At 38.4% G+C, this 23,318-nt stretch overlaps 1 protein-coding gene across 6 annotated transcripts in view; it reads right to left on the reverse strand.

Moving 5' to 3' along the window:
• Positions 1-15,860, reverse strand: part of gigyf1a (GRB10 interacting GYF protein 1a) — a 40,843-nt gene extending 24,983 nt beyond the window's left edge. For 5 of the 6 annotated variants that reach the window (XM_062994291.1, XM_062994293.1, XM_062994290.1 and 2 more), the window contains exons 1-9: positions 15,637-15,860; positions 12,854-12,915; positions 12,105-12,234; positions 6,632-6,727; positions 5,645-5,759; positions 5,090-5,195; positions 4,167-4,360; positions 382-599; positions 25-145 (exon numbers count right to left, since the gene is read on the reverse strand). In XM_062994291.1, the coding sequence (XP_062850361.1) occupies positions 25-145; positions 382-599; positions 4,167-4,360; positions 5,090-5,195; positions 5,645-5,759; positions 6,632-6,727; positions 12,105-12,234; positions 12,854-12,888 (1,015 nt within the window). In that variant the 5' untranslated portion in view covers positions 12,889-12,915; positions 15,637-15,860. The remainder of the gene's footprint in view (positions 1-24; positions 146-381; positions 600-4,166; positions 4,361-5,089; positions 5,196-5,644; positions 5,760-6,631; positions 6,728-12,104; positions 12,235-12,853; positions 12,916-15,636) is intronic. The other variant, XM_062994292.1, reaches the window with a different exon arrangement.
• Between the last annotated feature and the right edge of the window lie 7,458 nt (positions 15,861-23,318).

Here is a 23,318-nt window from a genome sequence, read left to right on the forward strand (position 1 = left end):
TACATGCAGCAATTCTTCGCTCACCGCTGTCGGTTTTCTCTCCAACACTGCCGTTTTTCCTCTCTGCTTCTGTACCAAACTCATCCTCATCTTCTACACCCTGGAAATCAAACTCCTCTTCTGGAATAGGGTCCTTGGGGCCCTTCTGGTCAAAGTTTATGAAAGTAATAGAAGTAACAGAATGCATAAGAAATAAATGGCAGCGAGACAAATAAATATCTGCTATATTAAACATCATTCATCTCACACACACCCCCACTTTTACACCCACCAACACACATGTACACACAGCTTTTACACCCACACACTTTAAACTTCATAAGGCCTCAGGCACGCCACCCACAAACACAAGCATGCATCGCCACGTACACCCGAACAAACCTTAAATGACATGAAAGCACCAGAGGAGTCAAAGGTGCCCATTTCCCCATCCTCTTCATCTGTGCACCACTCAGGTAACCCATCTCTTTCTTCCTCAGCACCTTCACTTCCTGTCCTTCTTCTGCCCCCTTCACTCCCTCCATCCCGGAAGTCAAAGTCAAACTTCCTGCGGCGAGTCTCGCCATGCTCCCGCCAGCCTGCTGAGCGAGGACCACCATCTTTGAGGAAAAAAAGGGATGAGATAATGAAACAGGGTAAAATATGAGTAAATAAGTTTTTTTAAAAGCTTTGTGCTGTTACATTTAATACTGCTACATTTCATACCAACCTTCTATTTCATGTTACAGTTACTAAAGTTACTGAGTGAAATATTGTATATAATAAGCCTTTTAAAATATACTAAAAAAAAATATTACCCACATTGTCTTATTCGAATACACTAAATAGGCAAAAATGTTATGCAACCATATTTTCTGCAGCTATTAAATTCATTCAAAGAGCAAAAACATAATTGTACTGTCATATAAGCTTAATGTAATGAGAAAAGGGAGGATTTCTTATGGTCTTATGAAGCAATTAAATGTGCTAAAGCAGTATAGCATTAAAACAACATAACCAGAAAAATTTTCCCAGCAGAAAGTCCCAGCTAGGAATGTTAATAATTAACTAATAACCAGCAACAGAGTTTTTGTTTGATTAATGTTGTCAGTTCAAATGTCATTCAAATTTATTTCCAACAGGTGCCGCTTTGAACTGAGAGTGGAGTTACAGATCTCTACACATACAATACCTCTGACAGCTGGGTTTCTGCAACATTCACCACGTTATTCACATACAGTGGGGCCAAAAAGTATTTAGTCAGCCACTGATTGTGCAAGTTCTCCTACTTAGAAAGATGAGAGAGGTCTGTAATTTTCATCATAGGTACACTTCAACTATGAGAGACTAAATGAGAAAAAAAAATCCAGGAAATCACATTGTAGGATTTTTAAAGAATTTATTTGTAAATTATGGTGGAAAATAAGTATTTGGTCAATAACAAAAGTTCAACTCAATACTTTGTAACATAACTTTTGTTGGCAATGACAGAGGTCAAACGTTTCCTGTAAGTCTTCACCAGGTTTGCACACACTGTAGCTGGTATTTTGGCCCATTCCTCCATGCAGATCTCCTCTAGAGCAGTGATGTTTTGGGGCTGTCGCTGGGCAACAGGGACTCCACAAATGTTCTATGGGGTTGAGGTCTGGAGACTGGCTAGGCCACTCCAGGACCTTGAAATGCTTTTTACGGAGCCACTCCTTCGTTGCCCGAGCGGTGTGTTTGGGATCATTGTCATGCTGGAAGACCCAGCCACGTTCCATCTTCAATGCTCTCACTGATGGAAGGAGGTTTTGGCTTAAAATCTCACGATACATGGCCCCGTTCATTCTTCCCTTAACACGGATCAGTCGTCCTGTCCCCTTTGCAGAAAAACAGCCCCAAAGCATGATGTTTCCACCCCCATGCTTTACAGTAGGTATGGTGTTTACTCAGCATTCTTCTTCCTCCAAACACGACGAGTTGAGTTTTTACCAAAAAGTTCCATTTTGGTTTCATCTGACCACATGATATTCTCCCAATCCTCTTCTGGATCATCCATAAGCTCTCTGGCAAACATCAGACGGGCCTGGACATGTACTGGCTTAAGCAGGGGGACACGCCTGGCACTGCAGGATTTGAGTCCCTCTCGACGTAGTGTGTTACTGATGGTAGCCTTGGTACTTTGGTCCCAGCTCTCTGCAGGTCATTCATCAGGTCCCTCCGTGTAGTTCTGGGATTTTTGCTCACCGTTCTCATGATTATTTTGACCCCACGGGATGAGATCTTGACCCCAAGGGAGATTATCAATGGTCTTGTATGTCTTCCATTTTCTTACAATTGCTCCCACAGTTGGTTTATTCACACCTTGTTTATTCATTGCCTAGATTCACTCTTCCCAGCCTGGTGCAGGTCTACAATTTTCTTCCTGGTGTCCTTCGACAGCTCTTTGGTCTTGGCCATGGTTGAGTTTGGAGTCTGACTGTTTGAGGCTGTGGACAGGTGTCTTTTATACAGATAACGATGTCAAACAGGTGCTATTAATACAGGTAACGAGTGGAGGACAGAAGAGCTTCTTAAAGTAGAAGTTACAGGTCTGTGAGAGCCAGAAATCTTGCTTGTTTGTTATTGACCAAATACTTATTTTCCACCATCATTTACGAATAAATTCTTTAAAAATCCTACAATGTGATTTCCTGGATTTTTTTTTCTCATTTTGTCTCTCATAGTTGAAGTGTACCTATGATGAAAATTACAGACCTCTCTCATCTTTCTAAGTAGGAGAACTTGCACAATCAGTGGCTGACTAAATACTTTTTGACCCCACTGTATTCATTAAACAGAAAACAGCATGAGATGTTAAAAGCTTGTCAGCTGTCAGTCCCAGCATAAATACGTTTCAGAGCGGTCACATTTTTTGGAAGCATCAAGGCTGAAAGAACAATCACTGACATAAACAAAATGAATTTACAAACCAGAAGGGAAAAAGATAAGTACCACCTCAGGCAAAAAAAAGGTTGTTGATATTTTTAGAAGAATGTTGGCTCACTCTTCTTCAACAACATTCCTTTAGTCATTGTTGTTAAAGGGCATTTACATATGCACAGCTCTTATCAATAACTCTCATTAATATCCCATCACAGCATCTCAGACCATTCTTTGGCTATACAGCTGTCGATTTGTGCAGACTGTATGACCCATATCGGTCTAGCTTAAAATGCTGGACAAATGCCATTATATGTGTCTAATGAATATTCAGATATAAAATGTACATACTGTGGCTGTAAAACAATAGCCAAATCAACACTCCATCATTGTGCCTGCCAGCTAGTATGAGGTGTTTGGTTTCTGCCAAACGTGACACTGTGCATAATGACCAAACACTGTATATCACAACAAACACCAGATTGGTCTCGTCCCACTAAACAATACTGTTTCTGAATTTCTGTTGTTGGTTCAGATCAGATTTTGCAAACCTAAGCCATGTTGGTCATATTATTTTTGGAGAGAGGGGGCTTTTACTAGTCATCCCTCCATGAAAGCCCTATTTGTTTAGACTTGAGCAGTCATGGAGAGAAAACTTTAATGTGCTTACAGACGCCTGTAGGTCATGTGACGTAGCTCTTATGTTACCCTTTAAATCTTTGAGCATTTAAACAGTTTGGTTTTGAACTGGATTTGCTGGAACACCCACTCCCAGGGGATTATCAAACAGTCTTCAGTTGCTAACAATACTCACTGTAGAAGGGTGTTTGGAAATTACCTCATAACACTTCCCAGATTGGTGAGTAGCAACAATTGCTTCTGGGATTATTGCTGGTGTCCTGTTTTCTTGGCATAATATAGACCCTTATAGGAGTGTTTAAGAACACCATATTATGAAAACAGAACTATTGGTAGCGGTAGTCACACTTCTTAATTTTGTGCATTTAATTAGTAACAGCTGGGTGCTAATTACTTTAATGACTGTGGAAAAAAGAAGTGTGTACTTACAACTGAAAAAGTTTTTTTTTGGCTACCTGAGCTTGTTTGTTCACACAAGTTCGCGAGCAGAACACAATATTCAATTAGACCTTTATAAAGATAAAAGTGAAGGAGAGTGTACTTTGTTTTTCCCATGACAGTAAAACAGAAACTATTTATTTAAATATTTATCAATCAGTTAATGAAGTGTGTATTATACTGAGTGCTTGTGTGTGCACACGTACCATCTCGACGTGAGCCAGCCAGTCTCCAGCTTCCGCCGGTGTCGCCCTCTTCCTCCTGCTCATGCTCCTCTCTCAGTGTGCGCCAGTTATCACTGTCAGAGCGCATGAACTCCTTTCTTACCACGGAGCTCACCTCCTCAAAACCAACACGTAACCCCTCTCTACGCAGGGGCTTCTCAAAACGCCTCTCACCCCTAACCACAAAGAAAGAGAGGAGTGACATTAAAGTGACTTAAGTCTTTGGGACATTATAAATATTGTGTAGTACTGTTAAATCTGTACAGATGTGCTGAAATTAGAAACTAAAAACATTAAACTATGATTCATTATCTTTTAGAAACGTGTGTTTGCAAATTAAAACAGGATGGCCAGAAAATGCTTTTATATTCACTGGTTGGCCAGTGAATATTTCATATAAACACGTATGGCAGACACGTATAATAATTCTTTGATGTTTTACATCAAAGTTGGGAAAATCCATGTTGCAAACCATGGAACATTGCTGTGGAGCACAAACAAGTAAATTATTTACCTCAGTTGACTACTTTGAAGGTCTCAATTTTATTTTTCCACTTTTTTACTCGTTTTTTACACTAGCTTGTCTGTTCCATGTCATTCTGCAAATTATCGTACTTGAATAAGGCACCAACTGATATCATCCCCATTTATACCAGCATGGCATGTCATTCTTCGACAGAGAGCAGGGCCAATCAGCTTCTGATAAGGGCTCAAATTACTAACCTTTAAACAGTAGTGCAAACACTTTACTGCTGAGACAGATTCGGGATCATGAATTTATGCTGTTTTATTACAACGCCCTTTCCCAATAATAAGCAAACACTGAAAGCAAACAAATAAATGCTACAAGATCAAAATGAGACTGTTTATGTTGGCTGCATGAAGAAAGAAAATGATCTTGATACCGGTCATCCCAGCTTTGGCTACGGTGGATCTCTCTAACATTTCTGCTAAATCCCACTTCTTCTTCAGGACTTCTTTGGTAGAACCCACCTTCACCACGGCCTCTGCCTACACACACAATAAACACACGATCATTGCACTGATAAGTGTGTGGGTGTGTTTGTCTATTGGGAAATGTGTCTCACTTACAGATAATAAAATAGATTTAAATTGATTGTAGGAAACAGTCTTTCCAAAAGCGTCACTGCCCAATATTTTATTAGGTAGTCATCATTACGATACTGTTATTGCTTTTACAACAGCGCTGGACAACAATTGCCAGTAAAGCAATTGCATGACTTGATAACACTAACACATATAGTCATTAATTGACATGAACAGCATAGAAAACCTATTACTGAAATGCAGAGCATTCTTGGCAGTTACAACTACAACTAACGTTTGTGATAACTCGTTATCAAACAGGTATGTTTTTATTGTACTGTGTGAACTTTAAACTGCTAGAGAATAAAACTAGTCTGTTAATAGACAATCTGGGTTTTCCCTGGTCCGCCTACCTCGGCCACCTCTCACGCTGCCTCTGCCACGAGCAATGCCAGCAGGAATGGCCCCACCCCCTTTACCCATTAGCCTCAGAACAGCTACACTGTTGACGGACAAGGAGAAATTCCGCTGTAAGGAAATGCAGAGACAGACACATGGTTATAAGCAACAGTACAGAAATACAGCAATTCCAGCACGTTTAAATCTAAGCAAAGACTGTTGTCATTTAATTCTGAAAACAACTAAGGCAGATCACATGTTATGCTGTACACGGGTCAATGACAAAATGTAATGAAACAACTGCTATTAGTTTGACAATTTGCATTTTTATATTCTATATAATATACTAAATGTAGCACATCATCAAATATGCAATATCTGCCTTTTTAATGTAAATGACTACTAATATTGTCACTGTAGCACAATGGATACATGGATACACTTCTTTATAAGCTAATACATTTGCATGATACCAAAATTCCAAAATGTAAAGAATAAGACAATGCTTTATTTATAAACTACAAACCCTATTTCCAGAAAAGTCCAGTAAAAACAAGAATCATTGACTTGTTCATTCGCTTGAAACTGATAAAGTACACAGATTTCCAGTGTTTTCACTGATCATTGCAAATTTGTAAATGTAAACAAATAACTGGACACCTGCAACACATTTTAAAAGTTTGAAACGGAGGCATGTTTCAGTGTTGCAGCAAACAAATGTTAAATTTGTTAATAATGAAAAAAAATATATACAATGAAGTTGTTTATTAAAAACAGATTTTTTTGTACATTTGTCTGTTAAAGATTCAAGAAAATTATAAATATCACAGATGGTAGTTCTTACTGGATTTTACAAAATGACCCATCCTTATGGAAATTACCTTTGTAAAGTACACTTCTGTATTTGGTGAATAAGCATCTTTAAATTGTGACCTAACCAGTATGTTTACTTCTTTCTATAAAAAGGAGACTATACAAAGGTGTGTGTGTGTGTGTCTAACCTGCTCCTCTTCAGTAAGGGGCACCAGTGCCAGAGGCTGCTGAGACTCATCCTGCAGAATAGCAGCAAAAGCCTTATCCTGCATGTCCTCTGGAATCTATACACAAACACAAGAAACATGATCAGAGCTGATTCAATCAAAATGCCCATTTAATTCAACCAGAACTCTCTTAGGATACAAAACAACAATACAAAATACAGATCTCGCATAACGCACGGCATACTGTTTTCAGGACAGCTTTAAATATGTTACAACAAAGAAACTGTCTACTATAAAATGTTTAGAATGTGTAGTATGCACTGAATGCTCAGCTGGTACAAGCAAACTTATGTCAACATGAAAAAACATGCCAAAGCTCATTAAAAATACTGTGAAAAGACAGATGCAATTGCAATTAGAAATAACAAGCCTTACTTTCCTTCAGATATGACGTGTTATATAAACACCACCCAGAGATTCAAGTGTTCAAGGTGTGTTACAGTAGTAGTAAAAACTAAGAAGCTGTTACAAAAGCAACAAATATGATTTACAAGACCTTGAACATTCCTAGAAACTACTACAACTAGAAGTATTGTCTAAAATCCAAATGTACCTGGTTGTGGGAGAAAACCCAAAATTTCATTTTGCCTTAGCAATCTCATCATGACACTAATTTAAAAAAAAAAACCTACGTTACTGCAATAGACTTACAGGACCTGATGAAGGCTTGGACAAAAGTGTCAGTGGCAACCATAAGATCATTTAACAACTAATTACTTCATGGCTGGGCTCCACAATTCACACTACTTTCGACCAAGAAGTCCAGGAAGGCTGGGATATGTACAGTGTCTACAGTATGTACAGTATGGTATATACAGTAACAAATTAAAATTGGAACTGATTGAAGAAAGCCATCAAACCTCAATGAGCTGGAAGCTTTTGCATAAGATGAATGGATAAAGATTCCACAAGAAAGGAGTCAGAAGCTTGCTAGCACTTACCAAATCATTTATTTGAGGTTATCAAGGCAAAATGATGTTCCACTAAGTACTGAGGCTTGGGGTTGAATAATGGTGCACATGGACATTTGTCAAGAGAACTAGACGTTTTTCATTTTAACTCAAAATTATGTACCTTATTAAGATTGCTAATATATATCAATAAATATAGATATTACAATATCCATTATTAAACATACAAATCTATTTTATGTTCACTTAGACTTTCTGTTGATTATTTTCTTTAATTTTATTCACATCACCATAATAGCTTTTAAAGTGAGAAAGGGTTGAATATTTCTGACTGTAATTGTACCTGGATGTGTTAGGGCTTTACACCAATTGGTATGTGACGAGCATCAGGCCTTTTCTGGGTTTCGTGCATTCCATAAAAAACACTTACATAAGAGCCATTGTTGCACAACAATGGCTAAAACCATCATCATTAATACTTAAATGATAAGAAACAATGGCCATTCTCTTTATTCATATTACAAATAAGGAACAGTCAAAATCCTTCATTAACACACGTGTAATTTTTGTAATTTCCATATCAAATAAGCCTGAATTTCAGAATGGCTAAGCTTAAATACTGACAATACCTCTGCAATGTTAATGCTATGCAACGTTAACAATTCTCAACCCTGCCTAAACACAGTACACTACAAATAATGATGCAGAGCATGGTACAAATACAATTCAAAAGAATTAAAAGAAAACTGAGTTCTTTATTAAGGTTATTATAATTATAATAATCTGTATAATGCAAATCTGTTTGTATTTGTTTGTATTCTGTTTGTATTTAGCTGATTTAGTGTGTTCAGTTGTTTGGCCGCCACTGCAGTCAACCTAACAGTTTTCTGTTTAATAACAGATTATACGCCTGCAATCACACTGGTCAAACAGGCGGCAGGTCAAATGTCTTTTAAAAGTCATTCATTTAAGCAATTGGTTGTTTTGTATAAGCATAAATATTAAACAACTGATCTCTGTATGCTGTCGTTTTTTTGGCAATACGTCACTTGTTACTTGGCAACACGTAGGGCTGGGCGATATGGATCAAAAATAATATCTCGATATTTTTTCGCTGAACGGCGATATACGATATATATCTCAATATTTTTTTATCCCATAAGGTAATAACAAAAAGACACTTCTGAGACAAAGCTACATGTTCCAATTTTTTTACAGGCACTTTTATTAAAATTCATGCTGGGGAAGCTTCACACAAGAACTATTTTTACTTAAAAAAAAAGAGCTATTCTAAGAAAAAGAAAGTTGTTTCTAAGGTATCTCCTGTCGTGTAATGTAAACGTTTTTTCAAAAATCCACCCAAACGTTTTCTCAACAGTTGAGGGAATTTTTGAGGGAACGTTTGGGTGGATTGTTAAGGGAATGGTTGGGAGAATTGTTGAAAACCCAAACGTTTTCTCAATGATCCACCCACCCAACCATTACCTCAACAATTTACCCAACCATTCCCAACAATCTACCCAAACGTTCCCTCAACGTTCCCCCCTTACGTTCCCCCCCTCACGTTCCTTCAACGTTCCCCCCGAATGTTCCCTCAACGTTCCTTCACGTACGTTCCCCGAACGTTCCCCCACAAACGTTCCCTCAACGTTCCTTCACGAACGTTCCCCCAACGTTTCCACACAAACGTTCCCTCAACGTTCCTTCACAAACGTTCCCCCAACGTTCCTTCACGAACATTCCTTCACGAACTTTACCCAACGTTCCTTCACAAACGTTCCACCAACGTTCCTTCACAAACGTTCCACCAACGTTCCTTCACAAACGTACCCCCAACGTTCATTCACAAACGTTCCCCAACGAACGTTCCCTAAATGTTCCTTCACGAACGTTTCCACACAAACGTTCCCTCAACGTTCCCCCTTAATGTTTCCTCAACGCTCCCCCCCTCCAACGTTCCCTTTATTTACGTTTGAGAGAAGAGATGCCGCAGTGTATTCTGGGATTGACTTCATCACTAAGGACGCTTTCGAGTCTCACTCGTTCTGCCTCAGCATTGTGCTTAGTAACTAAGGCATCTAAGTAACTAAGAAATCTCGGATTTGGAACAGGTGTATAGCTGCTCTTTTGTTTGTATAGTTTTTTTAAAATAATGTTGACTACTTGAAGAGTTTTTGATTGTGAAATAAAATATTAAATGACCCATTTTGTCAATCCTGTTAATTCTATCATGTGATATTGAAGCTTTCTTAGTTTAATGCTCAGTTTCAACCGAGTACAAAGATGTAGCTTGACATAATCTTTTGTATCCCTTGTAGGCACCACCCTTTTTCACAGATGAGCCCCTTATTTAGAGTAAGATACATGCATTATTAATATTATTCCTGCATTTTTTTAATATCGCAATATAATCGCAGGAAAAAAAAATATCGCAATGTCAGTTTTTTCCAATATCGTGCAGCCCTACTGTTTATAACACTTGTGCTTGATTTACACTGTTTATATATGAAGTAAATACGTTCATGTCAGCGCGTGCATGCGCTTGTATGTATTTCCGTTTTCCAATATTGGTTTTTGAAACGAATAACAACTCGTTTTCTTGTTTTTCAACTTTGGGATTTGAAGTGAAAAACGAATGACCAAAGGTACACGAAACTGGAACCTTTTGACTGGACTTGTTTTCGGCATTCTCTATAGAATACATTATTCTGCTGCTCATCTGACACTTTGAATCTGAACCATCTCCAAATAATTGAGCCATGGAACGCAACATCTATATCGATATAGACGATATTGTGTTATCTTATATCGCGAATGAAAATATATCGATATTTTAAAAAATCTCGATATATCGCCCAGCCCTAGCAACACGTCAGCGGAGTAATGCAGTTTTGGTGTAAAAATTTTATTGAGGGAACGTTTGGGTGAATTGTTGAGGGAATGTTTGGGTGAAATGTTGAGGGAACATTTGGGTGGATTGTTAAGGGAATGTTTGGGTGAATTGTTGAGGGAACATTTGGGTGAATTGTTGAGGGAACATTTGGGTGAATTGTTGAGGGAACGTTTGGGTGAATTGTTGAGGGAACGTTTGGGTGAATTGTTGAGGGAACGTTTGGGTGAATTGTTGAGGGAACGTTTGGGTGGATTGTTGAGGGAACATTTGGGTGGATTGTTAAGGGAACGTTTGGGTGAATTGTTAAGGGAATGTTTGGGTGAAATGTTGAGGGAACGTTTGGGTGGATTGTTAAGGGAACATTTGGGTGGATTGTTGAGGGAACGTTTGGGTGGATTGTTGAGGGAACATTTGGGTGGATTGTTAAGGGAACGTTTGGGTGAATTGTTAAGGGAATGTTTGGGTGAATTGTTGAGGGAACATTTGGGTGGATTGTTAAGGGAACATTTGGGTGAATTGTTAAGGGAACATTTGGGTGAATTGTTAAGGGAATGTTTGGGTGAATTGTTAAGGGAATGTTTGGGTGAATTGTTAAGGGAATGTTTGGGTGAATTGTTGAGGGAACATTTGGGTGAATTGTTAAGGGAACATTTGGGTGAATTGTTAAGGGAACATTTGGGTGAATTGTTAAGGGAATGTTTGGGTGAATTGTTGAGGGAACATTTGGGTGAATTGTTGAGGGAACATTTGGGTGAATTGTTGACCCAACGATCCACCCACCCAACCATTACCTCAACAATTTACCCAACCATTCCCAACAATCTACCCAAAGGTTCACTCAACGTTCCCCCCCACGTTCCTTCAACGTTCCCCCCGAACGTTCCCTCAACGTTCCCCCAACGTTTCCCCGAACGTTCCCACAAAAACGTTCCCCCCAACGATTCCCCATGAACGTTCCCACACGAACGTTCCCTCAACGTTCCTTCACGAACGTCCCCCCCCCAAACGTTCCCTCAACGTTCCTTCACGAACGTTCCCCCCCCCCCCCCAAACGTTCCCTCAACGTTCCTTCACAAACGTTCCCCCAACGTTTCTCCACGAACGTTCCCCCAACGTTTCCCCACGAACGTTCCCCCAACGTTTCCCCACGAACGTTCCCTCAACGTTCCTTCACGAACGTTCCCCCAACGTTCCTTCACGAACGTTCCCCCAACGTTCCTTCACGAACGTTCCCCCAACGTTTCCCCACGAACGTTCCCTCAACGTTCCTTCACAAACGTTCCCCCAACATTCCCCCCGAAAGTTCCCTCACTGTTCCTTCACGAACGTTTCCACACAAACGTTCCCTCAACGTTTCCCTCCAACGTTCCCTCAACGTTCCCTCAACGTCAGACAAGCAAATAATAAACATAGATTAAGTATAAAATAATATAATAGCAGAAATATAAACACAGAAAAGCAAATAATAATTTGCTTAATAGACATTACAATTCGTTATAGTTGCTACAAGGTGCACCATTGCTGACAGAGATTTCAGTAGCAAAGGCTTCAGCCAATAAGAAAAGCCTTTCACAAATGTACGCTTCTAAACATCCCTGGACAAATAGGAGGATTTGGAGTTGTTTCTCACCTTGTCGTCTTTGACATAAAGTGCTAACATCTCCTCTCGGCCATAGCGATATTCGGCCAGCTTGTACTTTGGCATAGCAGGAGAGGGAGGAGGGGAAGTCACGCTGCCTCCACTGGAAAGTGCACGGAGCCTGACAGCACAGAGAAAGAAAAAAAGGAGAAAGGAATACAGACAAGTAAGAACAAAATTCATACATGAATCTGATGTTTAAATTCTGAGTAAATATATCTGGAATGTTAATTGAGCATTTTTTTCAGTTATCGGTGCCAAGTATGTTCTTTTATTATCTGTCGAGGCTGTCCAGGGCTAAATATATATATATATATACACGTCCTTTCCAGATGGCTTCAGGCAAAGATAGCAGCATTTAAAAAAACATGCTAACTGCACTGCACTTGGCAGAACCAGGAATAATCTTGTGTTGGCTGGCTGCTGACCAGCTATGCACACAGCAGCCCTTGGCTCATTAGGGATGCCCTAGTAGCAGCAAAAACAAGCCACACCTTACTGTCTAATCTCTGTAAAAACATTTACTGAGTGCCAGGGAGAGAAAGATGGTGTTTAATTGACAAATGCTTCTAAAGTAAACAACTCTTAAATGGACCAGAGCCTAAAAAGAAAGAATAAATGTACAGAAGGTGTGAGCACAAACTGAAAGAAAAAAGTGTTGATAAAACAAATGAGAGAAATAGCAAGACAGACTGTAAGAGTAAGACTGTAAGAATCTGGTTAATGAACACCATGATTACCATTCTGGGCCGAAGTTAAGTGTCTCAGCTGTCATATTCCTCCTTTCGTCTGGGAGCTGAATCTATGGGAGTTAAAAAAATAATAATAATAAATACTTGACATGCAGTGTCAACATGCAGTGCTAATTCCTTGTTGCCTAAAACGATCAGATAAACTGTCTAGACACTGGCAAGCCACAGTTACACCATAAATTTCTGTTAAGTTTACATATCTGTAGTAAAATAGGTCTGGCCAATATGGGACCAAGAGATTAGCAGAAGAAAAAAAAAATCTTCGACTGAAGTGCTGTCAGCTATTTAGCTTCGACTTTGTGACATAAGCTGCGTCCGGAATCGCATACTTCCATACTCAATAGTACGCGAAATGAGGACGCGAGAGCGGTTAGTATGTCCGAATACATAGTATAAATAAAGAGGTACGCGAGAAGTACCCGGATGACCTACTTATTGGGCAGCCATGTTTGAGTATGCAAGCGATGCACACTTGCGGTCCGCTAATGTATCCCATAATGCAACTGGAGCTGCGTAGGCGATCGAAGCGGAATAAGAAACAATAAAGATAGCGGAAAACGGAAAGTGTAAGTGAGATAAATAAACTAAAAAAATTTTAAGACGAATAAATAACAAAAAGACGATAAATACCCAAAATTTTGTCGAGTGGGGTTTGTAATGAGTCTGTAACTATGGTGATATTTCGTCCCCACGTCCTTACGTCATCACTCGATGTTAGTAAGATAGCGGATGTAGTACGTAGCGGTCATGTGTGCATACTGCATACTTCTGTACTGAAAGTATGTACTTTTTTACCGGCCGAGTAGTGCATACTTCCTCCAATCTAGTACGTACTCTAAGTATGCGATTCCGGACGCAGCTGTAGTGTTTTGCTGTAGCTATAACTGATCTTGTTGTGGTAAATTTATCTTGGATTTGTAATCAAAATAATACTGTGCACCATGTAGCTTGTTTATTATTAGATAAAACACATATTACAGTAAATAATTCACCGTCAATATAGAACAAGGTGACACATGGAATAAGGTAACTAATGTTTCCTTTTGTCTGCACAGTGATCAATTCAACACTTTACATTTTCGGCAATTAGCAGTCGCTCTTACGCAAAGCCACTAACAGTACTGTGACAGTATTTTGTCTAAGCAATTGAGGGTTAAGGGCCTTGCTCAAGGGCCCAACAGTAGCAACCTGGCAGTGGTGGGGCTTGAACCAGCAAACTTTTGATTACCAGTCCAGCACCTTAACCACTAGTCTACATACTATCCTACATACTACTTACAAATGAGTAAACTCACAAAAATAATTACCCATATGAATGGGTAAGTAGGGCTGTCGCGCTAACCGCAATTTTGAAATATCGCGGTATAGACCAGCCAACCGCAGGGCATGCTGGACAACCGCAACACCGCGATATTCACGTTTTTTCTTTCTTTCTTCTCCTTTTTTTTATTGTTGCAGGGTCCATCTTGTTTTATACGCTTACATTCGTGCGTAATAAATGTTAAATAAATTCATAATGAAAATGAGCTAGGAGCGACATTTTCCCGCAACCTGTTCTCATGCGTTGCTGCTGAGTGTCAGGCTTTGTGTTTTAAAATGTAAACAATCGCAACAGGAATTATAGGCAAGTTTATTAATGATTAAATTGAGTTCACACTCAATAAATACTTGTTATTTAGACTATATTTAAACAGCCTTGGCGAACTAAAACACTTAATGACGGTTAATATGGCATTGCAGCCTGCAGATTCTCTCTTGCTGGCTTGCTGGAATGATTTAAATGCATTTTTTCGTTGAATAAAAATGTATTGAAACGAATAATAACTTGAAACGTAGTATATATTGTTATGTTAATTATACCTACTAAATAGATGGTTAATAGTGGCGCGATAACCAGGCTAGACTTTCTCTGATCTCTAAAGTCGCATGCAGGTTCAGTACATCTACAGTGTATTAATGCAACGAGCACCATCAGAGAGGGTTTTAGTACCGAGGGGAACATCGCTACCCCACTCAGATCCTCTCTAAAACACATCAGGTGAACATGTTGGTTCGTCTAGCGCGCATGATAACGCAGGTTTAAACTCTTACAGACTTTATTCTTTATTCTATTTTTTTTACCATATTTTGATTAGATGTGCATTTAAAATATTTAGCCTAAACACTTTTTTTTTGTTTCACAGTGTATATCTAACCTAGGCTAGAAGCTTATTTAAACCTTTTTTAATAGAGAAAAGACGCGCATCCCTGCTCTGTTCTGTATTTAACAATAGCCTAAACACGCATTTCATTGGTCTTAAAGCCGTCTCATCTTTGTCATTATAAAGCAATAATATATCGAATCATAGCCTAACAATAAAGCTTGTTTATATAGCTCTAAAATCCAGATCAATTAAGTAATTTTCAAAAACAACAAAAAAATGGCGATATAACCGCATACCGCGATATTGAGACAGGCTGAATACCGCAAGGGGAAATTCTGTCACCGCGACAGCCCTATGGGTAAGTATTCATATTAATTGGTTAATTGAATAATAATTACTTAATAATTACTTAACTTAGCAAATGTAAATTTGTAAAATAAGATTACAGAAGTTAAAGATTTACGTTTCGGTTATGACTGAGAACGGTTATCCAAAACGGAAAAGAACATGCAAATTTTATTTAAAAATAATATAATTTTGTTGAAAAAACAAGTGTGACTGTGGCTCTACAGCGTGTATAAACCAAGCTCTGCAAAAATATGTGTGTTTAATTTTATGAGCTCTTACCCTGTCCAGGGGAGTGGAGCAGGCAAGACCAGGCTGGACCAGGCTCGGATGAGAAGGCTGAGAGGTGTGTAAGAGTGTGTGAGTTGTGTGTGTATTTTAAGATTTCCAAACTTGAAAATAATAGGTAGTAGCTGCCTTATAATGGGCGTGGATAATATATCCTTATAATACAGGAGGAAAAAATGTCAGTTCAAATCTGATGTGAAAACCTGTTTACAGCCCAAAAAAACTCAAACAAATAAAAACATACCAAAATATAGTCAGAAAAATGCTGAAAAAATAAAATACTAACAGTAATTCTGTGATAATTTTGATACTGATGATAAAAATCGAAGTACAGCTGCAGAAATCGAACGCAATGAACCTAAAGCAAAATCAGACCAGCTGGCACTGCAGCAGTCTAAAGCAGGTGAACGTGACACTTTGTTTCAGTCTTTTCTCCTCTTCTCTCCCTCGTTCTTCCCCCTCTCCCTCCAGTTCAAACTCCTTATGACCAGGCCCCGCCAGTCAACCCCACAGGCCGATGATTCTTCTCCCACCTCTGTGGAAAAAAGAGAGCAAGACAAAAATAAATACTGGATTTATGCCTGACTAATGTTGAAGACTCACTAACTCAGACAGGTCAGATTATATAGGGAACAAAAACTAAATAAATAAGAAAATGTTGCCAATTTCTTTCAACGATAACTGACAGTCATTAGTTCAACAAGCTCTGAGCAGCCTATTAAAATATAACACATCAGTGAGTGTCATTAACATAAATATTATTCATGCTTTATTAATTACAGAAAACAGCAATACGTGGTGAACATGGCAGTAATAAAGAACCAGTAAGAACAAAATAAGAATGATGAAAACATCTTAAACATAGCGTGTAGAACCAGCTTAGTATTATTCAATACTAGACGATGAACAACTGAGAGATGCTCAAATATCTCTTCATGTTCTTCATGATACCATTAGTGTAGTTATTATTAGGGCTGTCAAACGATTAAAATTTTTAATCGCGATTAATCTCAGAATTTCATATAGTTAATCGCGATTAATCGCATTAAAAAAAATCTGTGTAAATGTTATAGAAAACAAGGATTTTTAAGTGAAATGTTACAATTACAATGGTGAACACATTTTATGCTAAATGTACTGATGTTAAAAACTGCTGGGACAAGAGAAAACTGTTTTATTCACTCACATACTAGGCAGTAATACTATCCAGTGGTTTAATGGACGTTTCTACACGAACTGAGTGTGTTTAGACTAGGGTGGCCAGATTCATAGTAACAAAAAGGAGGACATTACACCCCAAAAAGCCGGACATCTTATTAGGAACAGGGGGACATGCTACTGCAACACACAGAATGAATCCAGAACCCATATAACAGAGTTTTTGACCAATTTAAGCAAGAATTATATAACAAATGACTGTTTTACTCACTAAATGTTGTGTCTTTTCATATTTAGGTCCGTTCATCGCTGCCTCAAAAGTTTACTTTTTGGCATTTTCACCGCGTTCCTGATCATGAGAGCTGAGTGATTGACTCAGGTAGCGCGGTGTTTACAAAACAGAGAGGGCGGGCGAAATTCAACCACCCAATCACAGACTAGCATTTAGAGGGCGGACCTTCTCCGATTGGCCAGTGGTAGCGCTGTAAGCAGTGAAATGAGGCTGTTAAACCAATGAAATACAAAGCATTTGTTTTGACATGTACCTGAGCCAATGGTAAATAATATTGATCAAAAATGAAACCAGTTCACTCCAAAAGGAGGATTTTGAAGTGTCCGTCCTAGCGTTACGTGAATGGAGGACTGGCAGCTTCTTTATTATGCAAGTGCATTACTACGACACTACCACGCTCGGTAACATTATGTTAACAAACCGCAAATAAAAAACGGTGGCAAGTCCGACATTAAAACGTTTGTTCTACCAGTCAAGTCTCAACATGAACTAGAATTTGCGTTAATGGCACTAATTTTTTTTAATCGCGTTAAATTGAGAATGCGTTAATGCGTTATTATCGCGTTAACTTCGACAGCCCTAGTTATTATATAATACTTATAAAAAAACATATGCTAAGATAAATCATACTCCAACACATTTCTGACTTAAGGGTAAATTTATGTGTTGCATACACCAAAATAATGATACAGGCCTAACTGCTTGAACCAAAAAGTTTGGGGGCAGTGGATCTGTTAGGCTTCGGAGGAACATCTCGCAGAAATGTTTTGGGTTTAAATCACAGTTAATTAACTGTTTAAAAGTAGGTTTGTTTGTTTATTTGGATTTTAACGTCATGTTTTACACTCTTTGGTTACATTCATAACAGACACACGGTAGTTACTCGTTACACAAGGTTCATCACTTCTCAAGGTTATATTGAACACAGTCATGGACAATTTAGTTTCTCCAATTCACCTCACTTGCATGTCTTTGGACTGGGGGAGGAAACCGGAGCACCCGGGGGAAACCCACGCAGACACGGGGAGAACATGCAAACTCCACACAGAAAGGACCCGGACCACTCCACCTGGGGATCAAACCCAGGACCTTCTTGCTGTGAGGCGAAAGTGCTACCCACTTAGCCACCCTGCCGCCCCTAAAAGTAGGTTACATGACCACCTGACGAACAGCAGCCCTCATATACAGGGCTTGAGATGTCATGGCATGGTTAGAGGACTATTATGTAAATAATAAGGTGCTTACAGTAAACAAATCTCACCCACTATTTTAAAATATCGTGTTGGTGCGTCATCAATATTTAGACACGAGTTGAGGTAATGAGTGTTGGTAGAATAGTGTTTCATCTATCTAGTACAGTTTCAAAGACTGAAGTTCTTTTCTGGCTCATGGAAGCACAACAGTATACTAAGTTACCTCATGATTTTACTATTATTATTATAAATTGTTAATATTTGTACATAGACAGAAGCAACTTAGGTAAGGCACTGTAGTAATTCCTTTTCAACCAAACCATGCAGAGCTACTGTAACTAATTTCCCAAATACAAATATATAAGAGAAATTAAGGCCATTGTGACAGGGAAAATAAAAATAAAGCTGGCTCAGGAGCCAAATATGGCAAGTTTACATGTTTTGTTGTATTTTTGTACTAAATCAATATCTTTTAGAAATTATCACCACCCAGTAACAGGTTTATGTTAAGCTAATTGTTGATCTACAACCATTTATTTGGCAGTAATACATTTTTATTTAAAAAATAAAAGCATCATAAGCAAATTAATTCAAATTAAATGTAGCGTTTAAGGCACTTGTGAAAATGCAACATGAGGAATGAAGCCCATTTTTACATCATTGCTCATTCAGGCCAAGAAATGTAAGTGCACCCAGTTAATCTTCCACTTAAACATAAACATACAGACCTAACAGCGTTCACAACTGAGCTTTTGTTTTGAGCCAGAGACCAGTACATTTGGGCATGTGAGAAAGCAGTTTCTGGACACAGGTCTGTTTCCAGGTACTAATTTCTGTTCCCCAATGTGGGTCCACTTAATCTGGGTTTCAATTACTGCGAGCTTGAGTGCAGTGTGTGAAAACGATCAGAGAACAGTGTAACGTTATTAGCTCGAAATGAATCTAATGTAACTACATCTCAGTAGTTTCACACATAAAAACACATAGCTTTAACTGAAATGATTCACCTGAACAGCTGATCTGTGGTGAGCAAAGTGAAAAAGCACCAAATAAATAATCAATCATTCAACAATATGACCAGTAATAAAATATGAGGTTTAACTTTCTCTCATCTCTTATTTTCCAAAGATAAGATAAGATAAGACTTTATAGATCCCAAAGGAAATTGCAGCTTCCCTGCACATTTGAGTTGTACATTTACATTTATGGAATATAGCAGACACTTTGAGACTGAATACAAAGAAAGCAACTGTGGGTGAAATGTCTTGCTCAGGAGCCCAACAGTGGCACCTTGGCACTGGTGCTACTTAAACCAGCAACCTTATGGTTGCAAAGCCAGTAGCTTGGCTGCTGAGCTACCAGTACACTGTGATGGACATATGAGACATGGTAATCTCTTTCCCAAACATTTTCAAAATAAATCTTGGGGACAAACTCAAATATTCAGAGAAAATTTTAGAACAACCACAGTTAACAAAAAAAAATGTTCTGATATTATCTAAACTTGGATGAAGGGCTAGATTATTATATTTATTTCCAAATTCAGAATTAATTTTTTTCATATTTTTGGAAGTCATTTATGTAATTAGAATGTGTATATTTCTAACTTTCTAAAATGACTTACTAAATGACCATTTTACTTTCTTTAATAAAGCAATCATTAGAAGCATACCCAATATACAGACTTTAGGACACCCCCGTTTAAACTCCAGACTGGCTGCAGTTCCTTCTGACATGTCTGAAGTCACTGAAGCTCTGGGCCATGTTTGGAGAGTTACGCTTTGGCCTGTCTGTGTGTTTCTCCACTTTTTATGCAGGCACATCAACCAGTCAGTAGATGGTCTTGTTAAAGTGGCAATGTTGAGAAATCCTATCTGGCCTTCAGCCCTTTCAGACATGGCCCGTTGTGGCGATTAGCGTATAAGACTGCTGAGCCACCAGAGTGCTTCAGGGTAGGGCTGGGCGATATGGATCAAAAATAATATCTCGATATATTTTAGCTGAACGGCGATATACGATATATATCTCGATATTTTTTCATCCCATAAGGTAATAACAAAAAGACACTTCTGAGACAAAGTACATGTTCCAAATGTTATACAGGCACTTTTTTTAACATTCAGCTGTAGATAAACATGAGAAATTCCTCAAAAATAAACTATTGGCATATATTAAATCAGGGGTCACCAACCTTTTTGAAACAGAGGGCTACTTTAAGGGTGCTGAGTAAGCCAAAGGACAAACTTCCTGAATAACAAAGTTGCATGGTTCACCTTTAATGATAATATTATGATTAATAATAATAATAATAATAATAAATATTCATATGTGAAGAGACTGTCTGATAACATGTTAATTATTTCTTGCAATAATTATTAACAATGATTTACCATGGCAGGAAACACAGACATATTTAAACATGTAACATTATTTCTGTTCATCTCAATCAGTTTCAATATTTGAAAGTCAGCGCGATCCCATCTGATATTTTTGTAAATATTGTTCCTGACAGTTTTGTATGAATGAGCACATTTGTAGCATTTTAATCAAAATCACACAATTTTTATTTATGTATTTTTACAAATTATGACTTCTGTAGCATTTTTTTTAGGAAATCATTAACAGTCCCATCTTCAAATAATGTCTCGTTTGTACTGATCCCGTTTGTACTGATCACTACTTTTGTTTTAGGACAAATCACGAACTCTGTCCCATGTTTGTACAAATTATCAGTTAAGTAAGATTTTTAAAAAGCTACGATTTAAATGGACGTTTCTGTGACACGTACTGAAGCCTCTCTCCACATTGTGCCGCTCTCTGTCGTCGTCCCGCGAATGAAACACTTTTCCTCCCAATCATTGTGAAAATATTAAGTTCTCTTTTGCTTTTCTTGTGTGTGTTTTCATTATTATTTTTTCGGGGTAAAACCCGCATCTCGCTCCCCATAGTAGCTGCGCTCGCTCGTCTCAGCGTTCTGCGCCCGATATAAAACTCCGCACCCAGACCAGATTAAAGCTCATATAAACAGTTCTGTTCTTGAAATGTTATATTCAGTATTGTCATTTTCAAATCTACATCAATGCAAGTGTTATAGATTCAAAGAGATCAACAACGAAAATATCATTTTTAGACGGAGCTCTGTAGTCACTAGAGCTGTTTAGAACATGCCCTGCGGGGGACTCACGTGGTGGGGAGGGAGGGGCGAGTTGTGTTCAGTGAGGGAGAGAGGCGGGGCAGGTGAACATGTGCAGAGACAAACTGGGAGAAGAGAAAGACGAACTGTCGGATCTAACTGGAACGCAACATCTATATCGATATACGCGATATTGTCTTATCTTATATCGCGTATGAAAATATATCGATATATTATAAAATCTCGATATATCGCCCAGCCCTACTTCAGGGTGTAGTTTTTAAATCAGGAATAAGTAATACGTATATACTAGGGATGCATCGATACCATTTTTTCCCAACCGAGTACAAGTACATGTATTTTAGTACTCGCCGATACCGATACCGACACCTATTTAGAATGATGCAATCTGGAGCATTATGGAATAGTGTAGTTTTTAGTGTAAAATAGTGCAGTGGAACAGTTGCTTGGGTTGCCATCACTAATTGTTAAAAAAAAAAAAAAAAAAAAAAAAAAAAAAAAAAAAAAAAAAAAAAAAAAAAAAACACTGCACAGACATCATTGAGAAAGCTTCTGACAAGCTAACGTTAACGTTCATTAATAAACGCACGTAATTAACGCTGTGCACATCATACATGCGATGCGATTCTGCTGATTGAAATATTTACTTTAAAAGGATAATACAGTCCGATCCCATCTGAGCCGATTCTATCAGCACATACATTCGTGGTTCACCTCGGTAAATCGTAAACGACTCTGAGTCGGCTCCCGCTGTGGTAATAACCAGTATAATTAAGCCTGAGCTTTATAATGTAAGCGAGTCACACAAAATGTTCTGTAGTAGTTGGTGTTTATTTACAACCGCATCATTCATTATAACAGTAAACACGGAGAGATGACTGAGAAAAGAAGCTTAAAATGAGTCGACTCCTGAATCACTTGTATCGACACTGAACAGAGTATTGAACACAAACACGTCCTATAACAGCGGTCGCTGCTTTTGTAACCGGTTATCTTCGCTGTTAGCTCTATTTTGAAGTTTTTTGTTTTTTTTTGTCAAACGGAACTAAATAACATTAAACGTGCGTGTGAGCGTGGTCAGTGAGAATAATTAAATCTGTCTCCCGTGGGTGAAAAATGAATTGCTTTAGTTTTAGAAGTAAAAAAATCTCGCAATGTCACGCCCCCCGGTCAGGCACTCGCGCCCCACAGGTTGAAAATCCCTGCGTTAACGCAGCAACGTGCACTAGGTACAAGGTATCGGATGTTTAGTATCGGAGCCTCGTTTGCGAGTACGAGTACGAGTTAATGAGCGCGGTATCGGGCTAATACCCAATACTAGTATCCGTACTCATGCATCTCTAGTATATACTTAATACTTATTTCTGATTTATATATGATAGCATGCACACCGGAAGAACACAACTGCATTAGATTAAAGTCAGTAAAGTGCCATCATTGTTTACATATTTTTGGCACAGATTTGATCATTTTAAAGATCTATCTGGCCTTCAGCCTTTCAGACATGCTTGTTGTCTGTTTAGCATCAGGCCAAAAGCCAGAGGCTCCAACTTTCTATGCGAAGGGTTAGCATATAAGACTGTTGCACCACCCAAGTGCTTTAGGGCGTGTTTATTTAATTTAAAAGACCAGCTTATAAATAGTTAAAGTCTTAAATGATGTAGGAGCTAATTTTTAAAATTAGGTACTGTGAAGTTTGTTTTGTTTGTTTATTAGGATTTTAACATCATGTTTGACTCTCTGGTTACAATCATGACATGAACGGTTACTTATTACACAAGGTTCACCAGCTTACAAAGTTACATCAAACACAGTCTTGGACAATTTAGTGTCTCCAATTCACCACACTTGCAGACATGGGGAGAACATGCAAACTCCA

Source organism: Trichomycterus rosablanca, chromosome 4 (genome assembly GCF_030014385.1).
Source record: "Trichomycterus rosablanca isolate fTriRos1 chromosome 4, fTriRos1.hap1, whole genome shotgun sequence".
NCBI classification, from domain to species: domain Eukaryota; kingdom Metazoa; phylum Chordata; class Actinopteri; order Siluriformes; family Trichomycteridae; genus Trichomycterus; species Trichomycterus rosablanca.